Genomic DNA, 16,880 nt, shown 5'->3' on the forward strand with positions numbered 1-16,880 from the left:
CCCTCATGAATTAAGATATCAGAAATGGGACTCCAATATCTCTGCACTTATTTTCACTGAAAACTTCAGAGCACATTTTTGGGTTAAGAATAAATCCCTACCACTGGTTATTTTACCACTCAGACTCAAGCACATAATCATCTAACTCATGGAAAATACAGTAGCTCCTTGACAGTAATTTTACAGATCCATATTTACTTCACACTGAACTACTTAGGTTTATGTGCCCAATGGCTTTTTTAAAATTAGAACTAAAGGTTATGATTACATTTGTGTTGGCACAGTATTATTGTACTTAAGCCTTATCAGATTGCATAGAACAGACCACTGGCAGTGTATAAAGAACAGCTGCTCACGTGGCTGCACTGTTTCCACACTGTAAAAAAGCAATGTAAGAAACACATTAAAAGTGGATTTCCATATAAACAGTTCTCTGGGATATCACAAGAACATTACTGCTGCCATCAGGAAAGAAGGGATTGTGTACAGGTGTACAGATATTTAATAAAGCCCATTTGTTATGGGAATCTCCTGTGCAGTTCTGGCAATGCCCTGGGTCAAGTCATCAATGTTGGGTGATGTCAAAGAGCAGAATGGAGAAGTGTTTACTTTTTTACCCGAATAAACATTTCCAATTCATTCTTCCTCCTTTTTTCAATTCTTTCAGACTCTATTTGGCAGGTATGACAAACATACAGATGGTTAACAGCTGGGCCTCCTCCATATCTGCAGTAAAAGTAAAAAAAACAACATTAATCCTGTGAAAAATACCATGTTTAGCCATAACAAGTCACACCTCTTTTCTACCTAACAGATTACTCTCAAGATCTGGAGCACCCCACAATCTCTGGGACTTTTCTATCACATGACTTAGGTTTGACATCTTCTTAAAGATATTCACAGACAAGGGAGATCAATGAGAAGTTCAAAAACATTTTCCTTCAGAAACAACAAATACTTTTGTGTGCAGAATTTAGATAATTGAAGAAAAATTCACTATATAGAGGAAAAGTGGAAATAAGCTGCAAATAGCATTGGTTTTCTTTAAAACTTTAAAACATCAATACAAAATTTAAAAACCCAACCCTTTAGATGTAGTGTTTAGGTAGCAAGAAATTAACAGCTAAAAATATTTAATGCAAGTGCAATGCAGAGTCTTTTAGGTCATCAGCAAAGCTCCTCTGCAGCTTTTTGTTACTCCAAAAGGATCCACAGCTTGTCAGAATTCCCCCTTTATAAGCACTTAAACCTGCCCAACATTAAAAAGCATGGAGTGGTTCTCCAGAACACTCAGATATAAGTTATTTGGAAGCAGCACTGGCAGCTGAGGCCGTGGGTTCAAAGCCAACAGAAAAGAAAAGCTGTCTCAGGCCAAGAAGAGAACAGGAAGCTGCCACAGAGAGCTCTTTCAAAACACCTCTTGCAAAGGGGACTTTTGCTGACCTACTTTGGTTATTTTGTACATACCATACGTGTTTATTGGTTTAATATTGAAGTGCTGCCCCAATGACACACCACTCTGTGCAGCTTTTTAGCACTGCTTTGCACAGGAAAATTACATAAATTGGCTGTTTGCAAGCCCTTCACTCAGCTTTGTGCCTGGAGTGGTTTTTCTTTCCTCAGCCACTAATTCTGAGGTCTGATGTTGCTGCTTGGAACATTTATTTGCTCTCACACCGCAGCACTGGAGTTTTTTTCCAATTATGGTTCCAAACTTACCTGCTGTACAGATTATCCCATATATTCTGAGGTAGCATTACAACCAGGTCCTCTATGAAGTTAGCTTTGTGTGGAGGAACACCTGCAGAAGGAACAAAAACAAATAAGAAAAATCAAACAACCAAAAAGACCTGTGGATTTTTAGTGGGGGTGAGGAGACCATTCAATGAATTCAGAGAAATCACAAGTTTTATCCCAGTATAATCTATTACTGTATTTATAAAGACCACTCTAAATTTTAGTCTTTTATGAAGCTGAAAAGTTTATAAAAAGCAGGAGCAAACTACATGGATAGTAAAAATTAAAGAGCTAGAATCCATCTTAGACAAGATTTCAAAAAGCTTAAGGTATACAGTTCAAATGTTAGTGATTCAATATTTTGTTTGTGCATGTAAACACATCAACAAAATGTCTATTCAAAATTCAAGTATTTTGCTTAGTGTAATTAATTTTTATTAACATTTAGCACAAAGTAAAATTCTTATGCTCCTATACCAAATATACAGCATTACTACTCAATTTTCACACTGCTAGGCACTGGATACTCTGCATCAGACCAATTTCTTATTCTACAACTTTCAAACCTTCTCGTTACTTCTAGCACAGAGCTGAGAAAAATATTTAAATTGGCAGCTGAAAGCATTGAGGAGGATGATGTAGTGACAGGATTTTTAAAAATGGGAATACACTTGTTTAGGAGGCAAGCAGATATTGCCAAGCTGATCCTCTTCAAGAATGAAGTTTAAAAACAGAATCAAACGTGCAGAGAAAAGAAAAAAAATAGGCTAACTTCACACAGTATAATTTCCAATTAGTCAGCTACTAAAATAAGACAAATAATTTACTTAGAAGTTATAATTTACCTAAGAAGTTATAATATGAACTTAACATAGTCAAATTCCTTTAAATAAAAGAAGTGTACACCCTGTTTACAGCTAGCAGTTGACAAATTGCTTTTTAATGATTCTCAGTGACAGCCTCACCTCCATGCATACAGAGAAAGTCATTATTTGAAATTGGTCCTGGCTCTGCAAAAGTCTTGAATTTGTTTAACCACTGCCTGGAAACGTAGAACTGCAGCAGACTCGGTTCCATCATGTTCAGCAGACTCGAGATCCTCCTCCTCTCCCTCTGGGCTTCTTCACTGCTCTTCCTGTCACCAAAACACAAATCATTAAACAGATACATCTCCTTGTGCAGTGCAGGTAATTTACTTTTGAAAGGAAAACTGCCTTTAAGTCAATTCCCTGGGCCATGTCTATAGTTTGAAGTTTACAAACAGGAGCACAGGAGAAGGGCTGTGCCCACCTGCCCATTTCCTCCACGCTGCTTTTGAGACAAAGCTTTGCCAGCTGCACTCCTTGGGCAGATGTTCCTCACTTACCCTCAGAGGTTAAGGTTAAACAGGAATTAGATCAGCTAATTCCCCTCCTTTTCCTGTGTCCCCCTGCTTTTCTCACTGAAACTGTTGCTGCTGTACAAGTGGAAGTAACTCTGCTCTCCTGTTTTAGACTGTAGAGAATCTCTCTTCTCCAAAAGCAGGTCTGAACCTTCCATTCCATCCTCCAAAACTCTGAACTCAAACTTGACTCAGCATCACACGAAAACTGAGCCACCTCAGTTAATTTATGGCGTTAAAGTTGAGTCCAATACTAACAGAAAAGCTTCAGGTAAAAAAATGCCTCTAGTGACAAGGCTATTTACCGTACAGCAAACCAAGATTAAAACAGTAGGAAAAAAACAAATGCTCTGATCAAAAGGTGTGTTTAATACTGTGTATTTCGTTACTCTTTAGTTTCTATTCTGTTAGCAATAAATGTTAATATTAATCCTCATGTCGAGTCTCTTTTGCCTGTCATGAAACCTCTCACCTTTTAGCAATTTTGTGTGGGTTTTAAAAATTGGGCCAGAGTAAACCCATGACACCATTTAAAATACATTACCTGTTCAAAGTCAGATCCAATTTATTTAACAAAACCCTTAAAAGTCTGAAAATGAAATCCCTTAAACTGAAGATGATGATAATAACGTGACTTCTCACCTATCAATTTTCAAGAACAGACTAGATTATAAATTCCCTGAAATTAAATTCCAACACAGTAAAAACTCTGTTGTTCCACATCCCAATCTGTTAAAGACTTTGCACAATTCCATTTGGAGCTCTAACAGTTAAAAACCTTCTGTGTGCAAAACCTCCCCTTGAGCAGAATTCCCTTCCTCTAACGGAAAACAAGGTAACTGGTGGCAAGTTCTAATTGTTGCTTGAAGTTCTCTTTCCATTTATCTCACTGTGCTTTATTTGTGCAGGTTTAATTTTCATAAAGGATTAAGTTTCTCTCCAGCACAGGCATTTCTGGTTGGTCAAATTATTCCATAATAATTCTTGTGGAGCAGCTAATTCCTTAAAAAGTTAGTTCCATACCTGACTTAGAGAGGTATGATCATACTTTAAATTTCTTACCTGTAGAAGAGAACATAGGCTTCTGCATTTTGCACTGTGGATTCTGACACTTCTGTGACACTCTGGTCATCAAATTCATACCACAGGTTATTTAAGTTGTTGCGACAGTAAGCTATGTAATGTCCACCTAGAGTGGGAGAAGCAAGAGTTATTAAAAAGGGTCTAGAGCTGCCCATTTTACCCTGCAATACATGAAAAGGAAGTAAGTCCTAAAAAAAAACCAACCAAAAAGTCAAGTTTTAAATGGGAGAAACACAGAATCATTAGCAGACACAATTTGGATTTCAACTTCTTTCAAACTCAACATCAGCTTTTTTTTCTGTATTTCTATCAGTGGTGAGTTGAACACCACTGCTTTCAGCATGTTCTGGAACTCTTCAAGCAGCTTGTTGTCTAATGCAGTCCTGATATTCAGAGTAAGACTGAACAATTAACCCAAATCAGTTCCCACAATGAACTCTTTGCAAATCTTTGTATGCTTTCTATTATAAAAGAGCACAGATGTGGAACAGCTACGTGATATCACCACCATAATTCACTGTGTTTTGAAGATTATTTATCATATATTTTAAATTATTACTATTTTTAAATACATATTTAGCTGCCAGTAGGTAAATAATCAAGTATGTGCTAAACTCATTATGTGAAGCACCATTTAGCAAGCACTAAATGGATGTTAGAAAGGCAGCCAGAAAAAGAAAGAAAAAAAATTCATTCAAACAATGGATACCTCAAGTTTGAGAAATATGAGGGGGTAACTTCTATAATAATGTATGAAGTTACTGGCTTAAAACCTCTCTTTCTCCTATTTTCCAAATCTTATAAATATTAAAAGCATCTTGGCAGATATGACCTTGACACAGAGCAATGATATGTTTATTCAGCTACTTGTATCACTACCCACAAATAGCAGTTCCTGCCTGTTTTGGGGTTAAAGGGCAGTGATCATCCAACTTTTTAAAAAATTACTGACCTCTCTGTGATGGTTTGTAAAACCTTTCCAAATAAATAATGCACATAAAGTGTAAGTAAGGTATATTATCTATTTACCCTCCAGGATATGGAACCACCCTTAAAGGGAAGTGCTGATGTGAGTTTTAACTGCAAAGACAAAGCAATCCAGCCCATACTCACTGCTGGCAGTCCCATGGTGGCAGATGACAGACAGGAGATCGTAAGTCACAATTTGAGCTGGACTGTCCTTCGCAAGGAAAGGCTGAAGATCGAGGCCTTCCAAGGGAAAGGACACGTGGGTCCCAATTTTTGTGGAAAACATAAGTTCATGTCTAAATCTTTTGAGGTGAATGCACAAGATCTGTAAGAAGGATTGACAGATTCAGTCAAGAACTATACACGGTATTTGATATTAACTGAACTGGGCAGGCCATCTTTTCCTTTTATCATCCAAAGAATACTTTTCCCAATGACCTGAAGCAACATAAGTTCTTGTGTTCCACAGATGATTTTTGCTGGTAATCAGTTGTGTCCACTAACACTGATCATAGAATCGCAGAATCAGTTGGGTTGGAAAAGCCCTCCAAGATCATCCAGTCCAACTCTTGCTCCAACCCCGCTGTGGTTCCCAGCCCATGGCACTGATGCCACATCCAGTCTCTTAAAAACCTCCAGGGACAGAGAATCCACCACTTCCCTGGGCAGCCCATTCCAATGGCTGATCACCCTCTCTGGAAAGAAATTCTTCCTTATATCCAACCTAAACCTCCCCTGGCACAGCTGAAGACCCTGAGCCCTCTTGTCCTACTGCTGCTTCCTGGGAGCAGAGCCTGACCCCCAGCTGGCTCCCCCCTCCTGTCAGGGAGTTGCAGAGAGTGAGGAGGTCTCCCCTGAGCCTCCTCTTCTCCAGGCTGAACAGCCCCAGCTCCCTCAGCCTCTCCTCACAGCACTTGTGCTCCAGTCCCTTCCCCAGCCTCGTTGCTCTCCTCTGGACCTGCTCCAGCCCCTCAATGTCCTTCCTGAGCTGAGGGCCCAGAACTGGACACAGCACTCCAGGGGTGGCCTCAGCAGTGCTGAGTCCAGGGGCAGAATCCCTTCCCTGCTCCTGCTGCCACACTGTTCCTGAGCCAGGGCAGGATCCATTGGCCTTCTTGGCCACCTGGGCACACTCTGGCTCATGTTCAGCTCCCTGTCAATGTGATGCAGCAGTGGACAACGTACCTTTTCTCTTCTTCAGTGCACATATTGCACAATCCTGTCATGAGGGACATGGATTCTTCCTGATTATTGCAGCCATCAACTCATAACTTTGAAGTCTAAGACTGGATTACTTTTAAAATGTAAAGTTACAAGTGTTACTTCTAGAAAAGACTTCCAGTCTGGCTGTGGTGTCTAATTCTATGACCTACAGTATGAACAGTAGTATATATAATAATATAAATGTTGTTACTGTCTGAAAGCTGACAGTAACAACATAGGAAAAATCCCCTTCCTATAACTCTACTTGTCATTTACAAGATTCATTTTCTTACAGAGTGAATAATCAAATATTGCTCACATTCTTAAACAAATGCCAATGTGAAGATAGGCTTTCATCAGCATTATAAACACAATTTACTGCACACAACTCATTAGTCTTAGCACATTCCTAATCATGCAGCAAAAGTGCTTTAAAGTGCATATTGTAACTGTACCTCAGGAAATTTTTGCACTTTGCAGAATTTCACTCCATTTCTTAACCTAAGCAAAGAAAACAAAACAAAACAACCAATACTTAGTTCTGAAAACTTTTTAGTTTATTGTGCTAGATCAGGAAAAGTCTAAGCTGAATGTTACATCAGTAAACCCAAAATATTTCTGGAATATAGACTAGACATGGAGCAGCCAAGATGATACAAACAGTGAGGCTTTAGAGGACAAGACAATCTGTACTGCTGAAAAATTCAAAGCAGCAAACACAGATAATCAAGTCCCAAGTAGCTAACAGTTTTTCTTTGCATAAAGGAAGGAACTTTAAGTTCCATGAGAGCTGATTATTCAGCCAAAGAGAAAAAAAATCTACTAAGTTTATTTTTAGGAAATTATCTACAGCAGATACAAGAAGGAATAACACTTCTGTACCATAGAGGGCTTGAAGAAGTCTTCAGACCACTTCTATTTCTTCGTTCTTTTGTATTTAAAGACATAGTTTATTTACTTACTTTTAACACACCTTAGTGACCTGCAGCATATCAGTGAAAACCTGCTAATATTAGAGAGGGCTAAAAGCTTTTATCAATCAAAACAAACTCAGATCTAAAATTGTAAGGGCATGAAAAAGAATTGGCACATTTGGTTTGCAATGTGGGACAGTAAGTCAGCACTTCCTGACCCCTGCACCTCAGTACTATTAAATTTTTGACAGCCAGAACATGGGGTAATATCAAAAAATGAACAGTACTGTGACATAGCAACAGAAATAAATGCCTCTGGACTGACAGCAACATTAAAGACCTCAAAGTTAAAACAAAGGTAAAAGCCAACCTACTTTTTACACCTTCCACAGCTGTACATGTTATCACCTGCAAATATCAGGGAGAAGAAATTCAGCCATTATTCTCTAAATCCAAACAGTTATCCCTCAAGTGCATACATTTAAAAATTTCAAAGGAATTTATCTTTAGGTTGCATTCAATATTTAACAGTTGGAAGAGAGCTGACATAGCAACTACAGAGAAAGCTTCTTAGGTTTTATGTTTTCAACTAGGAAGCAGCACAGCATAATCCAAAGAGATGATGCTGTGTAATTTAAAAGGGAAATAATTTATTACGTCCAAATTATGCTTATGAGAAGGAATATTAATATAGTGGGGCTTGAAATTTTTATGAACCTTCAGTTTATACAATTTCACTAAACCAAATTCAGATTTACTTGACATTTCTAAAGCAGCTTTCATGGGCATTTCTTATCTCAAACATTCAAGTGAGTGAGAAGCTTACCTTTGTGAAAGGAATGATCCCAAAAGAACAAGGAATGACTGTGTAACAGTCTAACAGGTGGCCTCTGCTTAATTGAATCAAGCTAAGAAGATATTAATCATCTTATTGGGATAGGAGGGAAATAAAACCCAGAAGAAATGTGTTCATGTAATGAACCTCTTACCCTTGAGCTCATCTCTGGCGAAAAAGGCAGCAAGACAATCTTGTAAGGTTACAACTGGACCCCAAAACCAGCTAGGAACACATGAGACAACAAACCTGAAACATCATTGACAGAGAAGAAAGAAAACCAACAAATGCTCTGCCAGAAGAGCAGAAACTAGAATTTCAAAGCAGACAGATAAAGGAAACAAGGTAAATATGATTTACCTTTTGAAATATTCCATAAAAAAGGCTATCCACCCCTGGGGGGCATAGGCTTCTCCACAGGACCCTGTCTTGACTAGAGATGTCTGATGACTTGCAGAATGGAGTTTAGCAAGATCTTCCTTTCCTGGAATAGGCAAGGACAGATCCTGAAAGGTCTCCAGAGTTACAGACAGCTAAAAAAGAAAACAAATGAAACACAGAGTTAAGCTTGAAGAGAAACAGCAATTAAATTCAATTCTGTAAAGTTCACCAGTAGCTACTAAGTCACTGTATAACTGAAAATTCCACGGGGTAGCAAATGAATTATAAATAAAGAGATTAATAAGAATTCATTTTCTAAAAAAGAGGAAGCAAAAAATAACATTTTTGAATGAACCTGCACGTTGTTCTCACCGAAACATTCTCTTAAGTCATCATTATTTGTCTTCCTACCAGTCACACAAAGCACCATGATTTTTGCCTCAGGCTCCTGTTATATAAACTTCAGAAAGCTTCAGTGCATTGTTTCCACACTATTTTACTTTGGCATTATCCTGACCTGATGTAACTGGGCTCACTGTGGCAGGCCCAGCTGGGCTGGATTCTTGCTCCTGGGCTGCATTCAGTGATCACAAAATCCCAGAGGAGAACACCAAGCAAACTTCAAAAATTCTGATTTGTTTTTTTGAACTTGCTCATCAGATTTTCGTGAAGTCTCACTATCTTAGATCTCAAACAAGAGAAGCACTAAAGGCATGCAACTATATCAGGGTTAGGTTTAAAACTTACACTTAGAAAGTTGTCCCCAAGGTAAGGATTTGGATATCCAATACTTGATACAATTGCTTTGAAACTTAAGTGGTTCACTGGACCTATTTAGATAACTGACTTCTTTTAAATAACCACATGTGCTGTTCCAAGTCATTCTCTGAGCAAACAGTACAGAAAAAAAAAATCAGCTTTTCCTGTGTTGCACCACATCTTGCAGTAGAGGACAAGTTCAGAAAGCAACTAATATCTCCTGTAAAAGTGTCTTTACTTGGATTTTTTGAAGACATGAATTTTGTTAGCCTCAATCTACCTGATAAGACTGTTCCAGTAGTATGATTAGATTATTGTCTTATCTTCTGTTTGTGATAAAGGTACCTGAGAGCTTATGACAGTAGCAGATATTGAGGATATTGGGATATTGAGAATATTATTAAAAACTAATCATACCTAAGTAAAGTTGGGGAGCAAGCCTCTTTCTCCATCCTTGCTAAAAGCCAATTCTCAAAATGTTATTTTTCAGCTCTGAGTAAATATCCAGCTCAATGAATACAAACTCTTCTAAGCACTAAGTGCTGCTAGTAGCTACTACTACAATCTGAGTGAACAAGCATGAAACCACCTAATGTTCTGAGGGATCTGCCACAAAAGAATATAAAGTTACCAGAGAAGGACTGCATTCATAAAGTGGTAAGTATTTGTATTGAGGGGAAAAAAAAAATATATTGAAAGCTGGAACTTTGTCTCCTTACTCACCCGATCACAAGTCAAGCACTGGACTGAGCTGATGATGGTGCCATCAAATATATCAGAGATAACACTCCTGTACTTCTTACGCTTCTTCCTTTTGGGGGATGACACAGCTGAAACTAGAAAATGACAAAAATAAAATGCTGAAGCAAATCAAAGCACAGCAGATCCTGATTTCCTTCAGCTTCGTATTGTTAGAAGTCACACGTATTTTGGGTTAAATTATGAGCCAAGGTCTGTTTACTATTTACTAAATATTTCTTAGAAATTACACAGCCAGTACCAGTCAATACATGCAGGGTCCTCATGCAGTTTATGGGGGACAAACACCAGGAACTTTTGCCTCTGTAAGTAAAACTCAAACTGCCAGTCTTGGGATCTACAGCCTACTGCTACTGCTCATCTTGGCAGCAATCCCCCAAGGTAGAAAGTTAAAAATTCTACCTGACACTTAATTCCATCAGAACTTCCCAGGAAGTTTTAACCATGTTGGGCTGAAGAGCTCACACACAAGGTTATTGTATCCCAACACTAATCCCAGTGGTTTGGAGCAGACTAAATGTACCTCTAGAATCCAGCTTAACACCAGTTTATTAAAAAAACCCAGGTCTCTCAGCCTCTCCTTGTGCATGACAGGCTCCAGTCACCCAGTACCTCTGCTGACAGATTTGCTTTAGTTTGTCTAAAACCCTCCTGTGATGGTGAAGCCAAAACTGGAGACAGCAGCACAGATGCAGTGTCAAAACTGCTGAACAAATGAACCTCAAAACAAAAGGATGTCAGTGATTTAAGTCCATTAAACCACTGCCATTCAACACTAAATTAAAGCATTAAAAGGATAGCATGAATATGTTCAGAACTTATCCTGGACAGCCTGGTGAATGAAAGAGGATCACAATATTCAAGTTGCATGAGTTTTGGGTTTGGTGCAAAGCCTTAAAAGCACAATCTCAAAGATGAGCTTTTCTTGAAGCAATCTGTTAGACAAATAAGGGGAAAAATAATAATATATTGTTCCTTGTGTCCCAAAGCAGCACTGGCTGGTATCTAAAGGCAGTAAAGGTCTAAATATTCTAGCTGCTGATAAACACACCATGCTGTGGGGAGTGCCAGAAGAAATAGTCTGCACTGCAGGGACATTATCAGCTGTAGAGCAGCCAGCACGTACAGCTGCACACAGCTCCTTAAACCTCTAAACACACTAAAATGCTGATTTAAGCTGCACACAGCTCCTGAAACCTCAACACACTGAAATGCTGATTTAAGCTGCACACAGCTCCTTAAACTTCAACACACTGAAATGCTGATTTACTGAACTGGTGCTGAAGAACCAACTGCTTGTTCTCTGAAAGGCATTACCTTTCTGGGGGTACCACCTTTTCTTACACGTTTCTCCTCTCTCCAAACCAGTGCAATTGAGAAAATTGTCTAAAACTGTTATTCCATCCTTCCAAAACAGAGGTAAATATTACTCATGCTTCAAGAGAATCAGAATATTACAGAAATACAAGGAGTGATCTTATATGTCCAGCTTACATAATGCTCTCTTCCACTAGAAATAGGGCATAAAAAACCCCTGCATTGTTACACAAGACCTAAGAAACACCATGAAAACTGTAATACAGAATAATTCAGTTCCAGATGGGAGAAAATAAAGGGCCTGTACCTTTTTTATGGACTGGTGCCAGCGAAGAGCAGGATGAGAATGATTTTGGAGGACTGTTTGACAAGCGTGTGTTCATCCCTTCAACTGATGACGGGCTTTGGGCTGCAGACATGTCACTCATGTGAACATCATTGATGTATTCTGCAATTAATATTTCCATTATTGCATAAATTCTACCAAAAAAAATTACTGCAGAATGAACAGACACAATGATCATGTGACTTATTAAACCAGAGTGTCAGGTCATTGGATATTTAGGAATTATCTGAAACCTTACCCAGTACAAATTGCTACCTTTTCAAGGGAATTAAAATCAAATTCAGAACACCTGAACTGAAAAAATAAACTAAGAAGGTAAATTGATTACAATACAATCACCTCCCCTATTTGAACTATACCTCTAATATATTCTCTAACTCACTTCCACTTACACAGATATCCTGGCTAAGAATTGGACTACTCTAATTGCACCTTAGCAATGCATTACCTGAGAACCTGCTGTGGATCTGCACTTTGACAGTTCCCTGATTATTTAAGAATTCAGTGGTCTCTGAAGCAGTGTTTGTGTCTTTTTCCAAGTCTTCCATAGAATTTGCTCTTTTCAGCTTGTTGCTCGGGATTTTTTCTCTCTGCCAGTCTTTGGATGTGACTGAGTTGTTCTCATCCTCCTGAATTAACATGGTTGTTTCTGCAGGATCCTCCAACACGGGTTTGAAAATGGTGTCGTTTTCTGTTTTCTCACAGTTTCCACAGGATTCACAGGGCTGGAAGCTCAGCTCTGACTGGCTCTTGTCTTCTTCCATACTCTCTTCAACGCTCATGGGCTGGGCATCTTCCAGTTCCACAACTGGCTCTTTAAGTTCCTCATGAAGCAAATCCATCAGGCAACGCAAAAATTCTTGTGCATCCTGGGATTTGAAACAAGTTTTACCATCTTAGTGCATTTTACTTGGAAGATATTAAAGTAATTATCAGGAAAAGATAGAGATAATTAAAATGAACTAAATGTATAACTAAACTACAGCTGGCTGTTAAAGAAGAATAACATAAATTTCTCTGTCTTGTGTCTAATGTTGAAAACAAATTTCATTTTCAGACCACTCATGTTTCCTGCATCCATTTCTTGCATGTTACAAGTAATCTCATCATACAAGTTTCACTCCAAAACATTTCAATTCAGGAAAAATACCCCCAGAGCTCCCTGGAACGATCAACATAACTCCAGGAACTACCAAGAGTCTGGTCAGACTGCAGCTTTGCTTGGAACACAACATTTTAAGGAGCACTTTTTCAATCTTCTGCAGCATCTTCAGCAAAGCAACCAGAGCCTTGTTCTCCCTGGGCATGAAGCACCTGATTAAAGAGCTCTGTGATGTTGCTCAGCCTGTCTTTGCAATTGCATCACACTGTCAACAAGATTTTAATTCTTCTTCTGAAGCCTCCACAAGATTCCCCAACTGCCAGTGTTTCTACAAAGAGCTGTCAAGTGTTACCACGAATCTAATCTGTGTTTGGAAACATCTTAAAATTTCATCAATCCAGGCAGCTGCCTGGTCCTGGGCAACAGAGAATATCTCAAAAAGCATGGGAGAAAACAATAGGCTCTTCTTGGCAACTACTACTGCTTCTATTTTCTTCTGTTCTCCTTTCTGTATTCTGGTTGTTCATAATACTCATTTTTGCTGCTCAACATTCCCATCCATCGTAGCAATTACTTATTAAGCTCACAACTGCTAATCACAAAACATTCTTTTTCTTAAAAATTACAACTTTCAGACTTGAGGTCTGGGTAATAAAAAAAACCCTATATGCCTGCTTTGCTGGCAATCCTTTTACAAAAGAATATAGATATATAATAATATATTTAATTCCTTTTTCTCCCTGAAGATTGGACATTGACTTTACATCTACATTACAACACGTGTTCTAATCCTCCACTCCACAAATATGAAGCACAGCAACTGAAAAAGCAAAATTCCTTTTAATAAAGACAAGACTCCTGGAAGACACCACTAAGCTTTTCTAATTACAGGGTTGAAATTTTTCATCTGCCCCAAAAGCTTTTAATGAAATGCTGCAAACTGTATGAATTCAGCAAGGTAATGTATGAAGGATCAACTGAAGAATGCCTTTGCAATACAATAATCCACGTGGATTTAACAAGTTCCCAAAACACACAATGGTGGGTTTTTTTTCCCAAAGATAGTAAATGCAAATTGAATATTAAGTATTTGATTTTTTAAAAAAATATCACTGGTAGATAACTATAAAAATAATCTGTGATTTTTGAACACCTTTATATTGTTTTCTGGGACTGCTCAAATATCAGCAGTGTTATTTCCCCCAAATGAAAGGTTTTGATGTTATTGCTTTAATTTTCCTGAAATAAAGGAAAAGAAGTTGTTCTGAGAAGTTGAAGCCTTTTGAGAATTTGATATAAATAAACATAAAACCTGACTTAACTGCTGATTGTTCCATTTCAGATGATCTGCATTTGAAGGTTATCAACTAAAACTGACATTGCATATGCTTTAAACAAATATAGAAGTGTGGTATCTTCAGCATTAGATTTCTGCCTAAGCTTTTAAATGGCTTAGGTAGATTTAAAAGACATCAGATAGTTTTACCTGTTGGGAGTAGCCTCGAAACATTGGATTAACAGTTTTAATTCCTTGAAATAAACCAGTAGGAACAACAGATCCAGGCCTAAAATAAAGTTTTAAATACATAAACGTTAAAAAGCAAGCAATTAAGTGGAATTTTCTATCTTTATTTGGATCATAATTTTACCTGCAACTGAACACCAATGTTTTTAATCTTAACTAAACTTAATATTGGTATTGAATTATTAACTGACACAATTTTTAAAAAATCTGTCATCCAACAGAAACTTTATTAGGCCTTTTATGCCACATTTCTTACCAGAGAATCAGATGACAAATCAGACACATTTTTGGCACTGTGCACCATTACTGTTTCTCTACCTTTGTATTTATATTTTGAAGTATTTTCTTAGACAGAAATTCCGTATAAGGAAGTAAAGGAAATAGATAAAACATTAATGCAGGACGAAGGACACAGAGAGGAAAAAATAGTTAAACATTTTAGTTGTGTTTCTGGCAGATATAAACACTTTTAAAGGTTTAATGCTTTAATCTATTTCTTGTCAGATCTTCCTTGATCAAATTTACATCAATTATTTGTCCTCTCTTTGGCAGATATGGAAAAGAACAGGTTATGAGGAATGTTTGAATCCTGCCCCTTAGTCTTCCCTTCCTTATTTAAGAGAAATTCTGTGACAGACACAACATAAAAATGAGAAACTCAGGACAGATTAATGCATCCTTCATGACTCTGGAGTCCATTTATTATTATTTCATCACCAAAATGATGCAATACCTGCTTTTGTGCCAGAGTTCTGTCATCAGCTTGAGGTAACTTTTACAAATTGCTGGTTTCTTATCTGTCCTGGCTAAGCCTCCACAGTCAAGAAAAAAGTGTGTCAAAGGTGGGCTGAATAAAAAGAAAAAAACAGTCAATTCTTTTAAGGTTGTTAAAACACAAGAGGAAATCCCCATTTCATGCAGGATTACAACATAAAAAGAATAATATTTTATGTAATTGAACAATTCCATTTCCTACATCCTTAAAGGCTGCAACCAAACATTTCCATCTTGAGAAAATGCACATAAGCAAATATCAAATTGCATTTACAATCATTTTCCATACCAGTTGGAAAGAGCTTGTAAAGCTGCATTCATGTAACAAGTGTTTCCAATATTTTTTAATCCTGTTAGACCTGAAAAGCAGAATGAATACACTCAGCAAGTCTGTTAATCCAACACACAACATATTAAGGAAAATACTTCCTAGAAAATACATAATAATCAAAATACTCATGGAACACTTGGGATGCTGATTATAATGCAGAATTGTAACTAAAAGCAGCACAGGACTCCTAAAGGAATGCTAATCTAATTAGAAGCAGTAATTAAGTGTTTTGATTTTGGTCGCCTAAAGCACTTCAGACAGGCAGACTGTATTTCATCTTACTAACTTCTAGTGGTTTATGACACCTGCAGATTTTAATTTAATATCTGTTTATCAATATTTAAGCTTTACTGCACGATTTATATGTTCAGCTAAACTTTTGCCATGCTGCCATTGTAATCACATTACCTAAAGCTTCTCAAAGCCTTTATTCTTCTGTCCCAAGTTCATGCTAATAGTCAGATTATGCTAAACATTCAAAACCTGCTCAGTGATGGGATTACCCCAGAATCAAAATTATAATTACCTGCCGTTACTCCTTTTCTATTCCAATTATATACCTTTATTTTCACAAACAGACTGCTCAGTTTAGACTTCCCCACATAACGTTTTCAAACCCTCATTGTTCACTTTTTCTTTACTGATATCCACATGTACTTTTACCACACACATGAAAGATTAACACATATTCTTTCTGTGATTATGAATTATGCATTCATGGCTACTGAAGTGTTACATTAATGAAATAATCCATTTCAAAATTAAATAGCTTTTGTATGAGGAAACAGTAACATTTCTAAGCAAAACATCAGTAAGAGTGGAAACACTCAGCAATAAACACTGATGGCTCTGTGCAATTCTTGAAGCACAGGAACAACCCCAGTTGTTTTATTAGACTGTGGCAGAAAAATAAAACTTACTAAGAAAATCTTTCTATATCTCAAAACCAGTTTGGTTATGTCACTTACACTTTCTACAACACAGAACCTAAAAACTGAGTTTTAAAATATCCTTCCACCTGTCTGAATGGAAATATAGTCCTGCTTCCTGTACCTGAAACTGCATTCTGCCCTTCCAATTTCTGCCACAAGAAGGACAATCATTTTGACTAAAACTGGGAAACAAGAACAGTCACAGGATTTTAACTTTTTCAAAATTTTATTTCATTTTTTTTAATAGCAGGAAGATATTCTCACTGCGTTTTTCCAGCCTGTAATATTGAAAGTTTTCAAATAGATTTCTTTTCCTATGAAGATACATTCTGCTGTTTGCTCCACCAAAAGCATTTCAGAAGAAATTTTCAGAACAAAGTTAAAATGGGGCTAAAGAAGTTTCTCCCTTTCAATTTGATAAATGTCCTAAGGTAGACACATCGTTATTACTGGGAACTTTTATACAATTGTACTTGGATATTGTTTTATTCTGCCTGTCTGTTATTCTGCCTGTCTGTTATTCTGCCTGTCT

The 16,880-nt window shown here is 37.4% G+C and overlaps 1 protein-coding gene across 5 annotated transcripts in view; it reads right to left on the reverse strand.

Moving 5' to 3' along the window:
* Nucleotides 1–6: 6 nt before the first annotated feature.
* The window catches only part of USP33 (ubiquitin specific peptidase 33), a 29,685-nt gene continuing 12,811 nt past the window's right edge, over nucleotides 7–16,880 (reverse strand). For 2 of the 5 annotated variants that reach the window (XM_027683338.1, XM_027683339.1), the window contains exons 7-21: nucleotides 15,375–15,444; nucleotides 15,045–15,158; nucleotides 14,273–14,351; nucleotides 12,133–12,553; nucleotides 11,646–11,786; nucleotides 9,986–10,098; nucleotides 8,483–8,655; nucleotides 8,277–8,380; nucleotides 7,662–7,695; nucleotides 6,829–6,874; nucleotides 5,315–5,495; nucleotides 4,181–4,307; nucleotides 2,703–2,872; nucleotides 1,720–1,801; nucleotides 7–726 (exon numbers count right to left, since the gene is read on the reverse strand). In XM_027683338.1, coding sequence (XP_027539139.1) covers nucleotides 606–726; nucleotides 1,720–1,801; nucleotides 2,703–2,872; nucleotides 4,181–4,307; nucleotides 5,315–5,495; nucleotides 6,829–6,874; nucleotides 7,662–7,695; nucleotides 8,277–8,380; nucleotides 8,483–8,655; nucleotides 9,986–10,098; nucleotides 11,646–11,786; nucleotides 12,133–12,553; nucleotides 14,273–14,351; nucleotides 15,045–15,158; nucleotides 15,375–15,444 — 1,976 coding nt within the window. In that variant the 3' untranslated portion in view covers nucleotides 7–605. The remainder of the gene's footprint in view (nucleotides 727–1,719; nucleotides 1,802–2,702; nucleotides 2,873–4,180; nucleotides 4,308–5,314; nucleotides 5,496–6,828; nucleotides 6,875–7,661; nucleotides 7,696–8,276; nucleotides 8,381–8,482; nucleotides 8,656–9,985; nucleotides 10,099–11,645; nucleotides 11,787–12,132; nucleotides 12,554–14,272; nucleotides 14,352–15,044; nucleotides 15,159–15,374; nucleotides 15,445–16,880) is intronic. The other 3 variants (XM_027683342.1, XM_027683341.1, XM_027683340.1) reach the window with 3 other exon arrangements.

Source organism: Neopelma chrysocephalum, unplaced genomic scaffold, assembly GCF_003984885.1.
Source record: "Neopelma chrysocephalum unplaced genomic scaffold, ASM398488v2 Primary Assembly neopelma1_64, whole genome shotgun sequence".
NCBI classification, from domain to species: domain Eukaryota; kingdom Metazoa; phylum Chordata; class Aves; order Passeriformes; family Pipridae; genus Neopelma; species Neopelma chrysocephalum.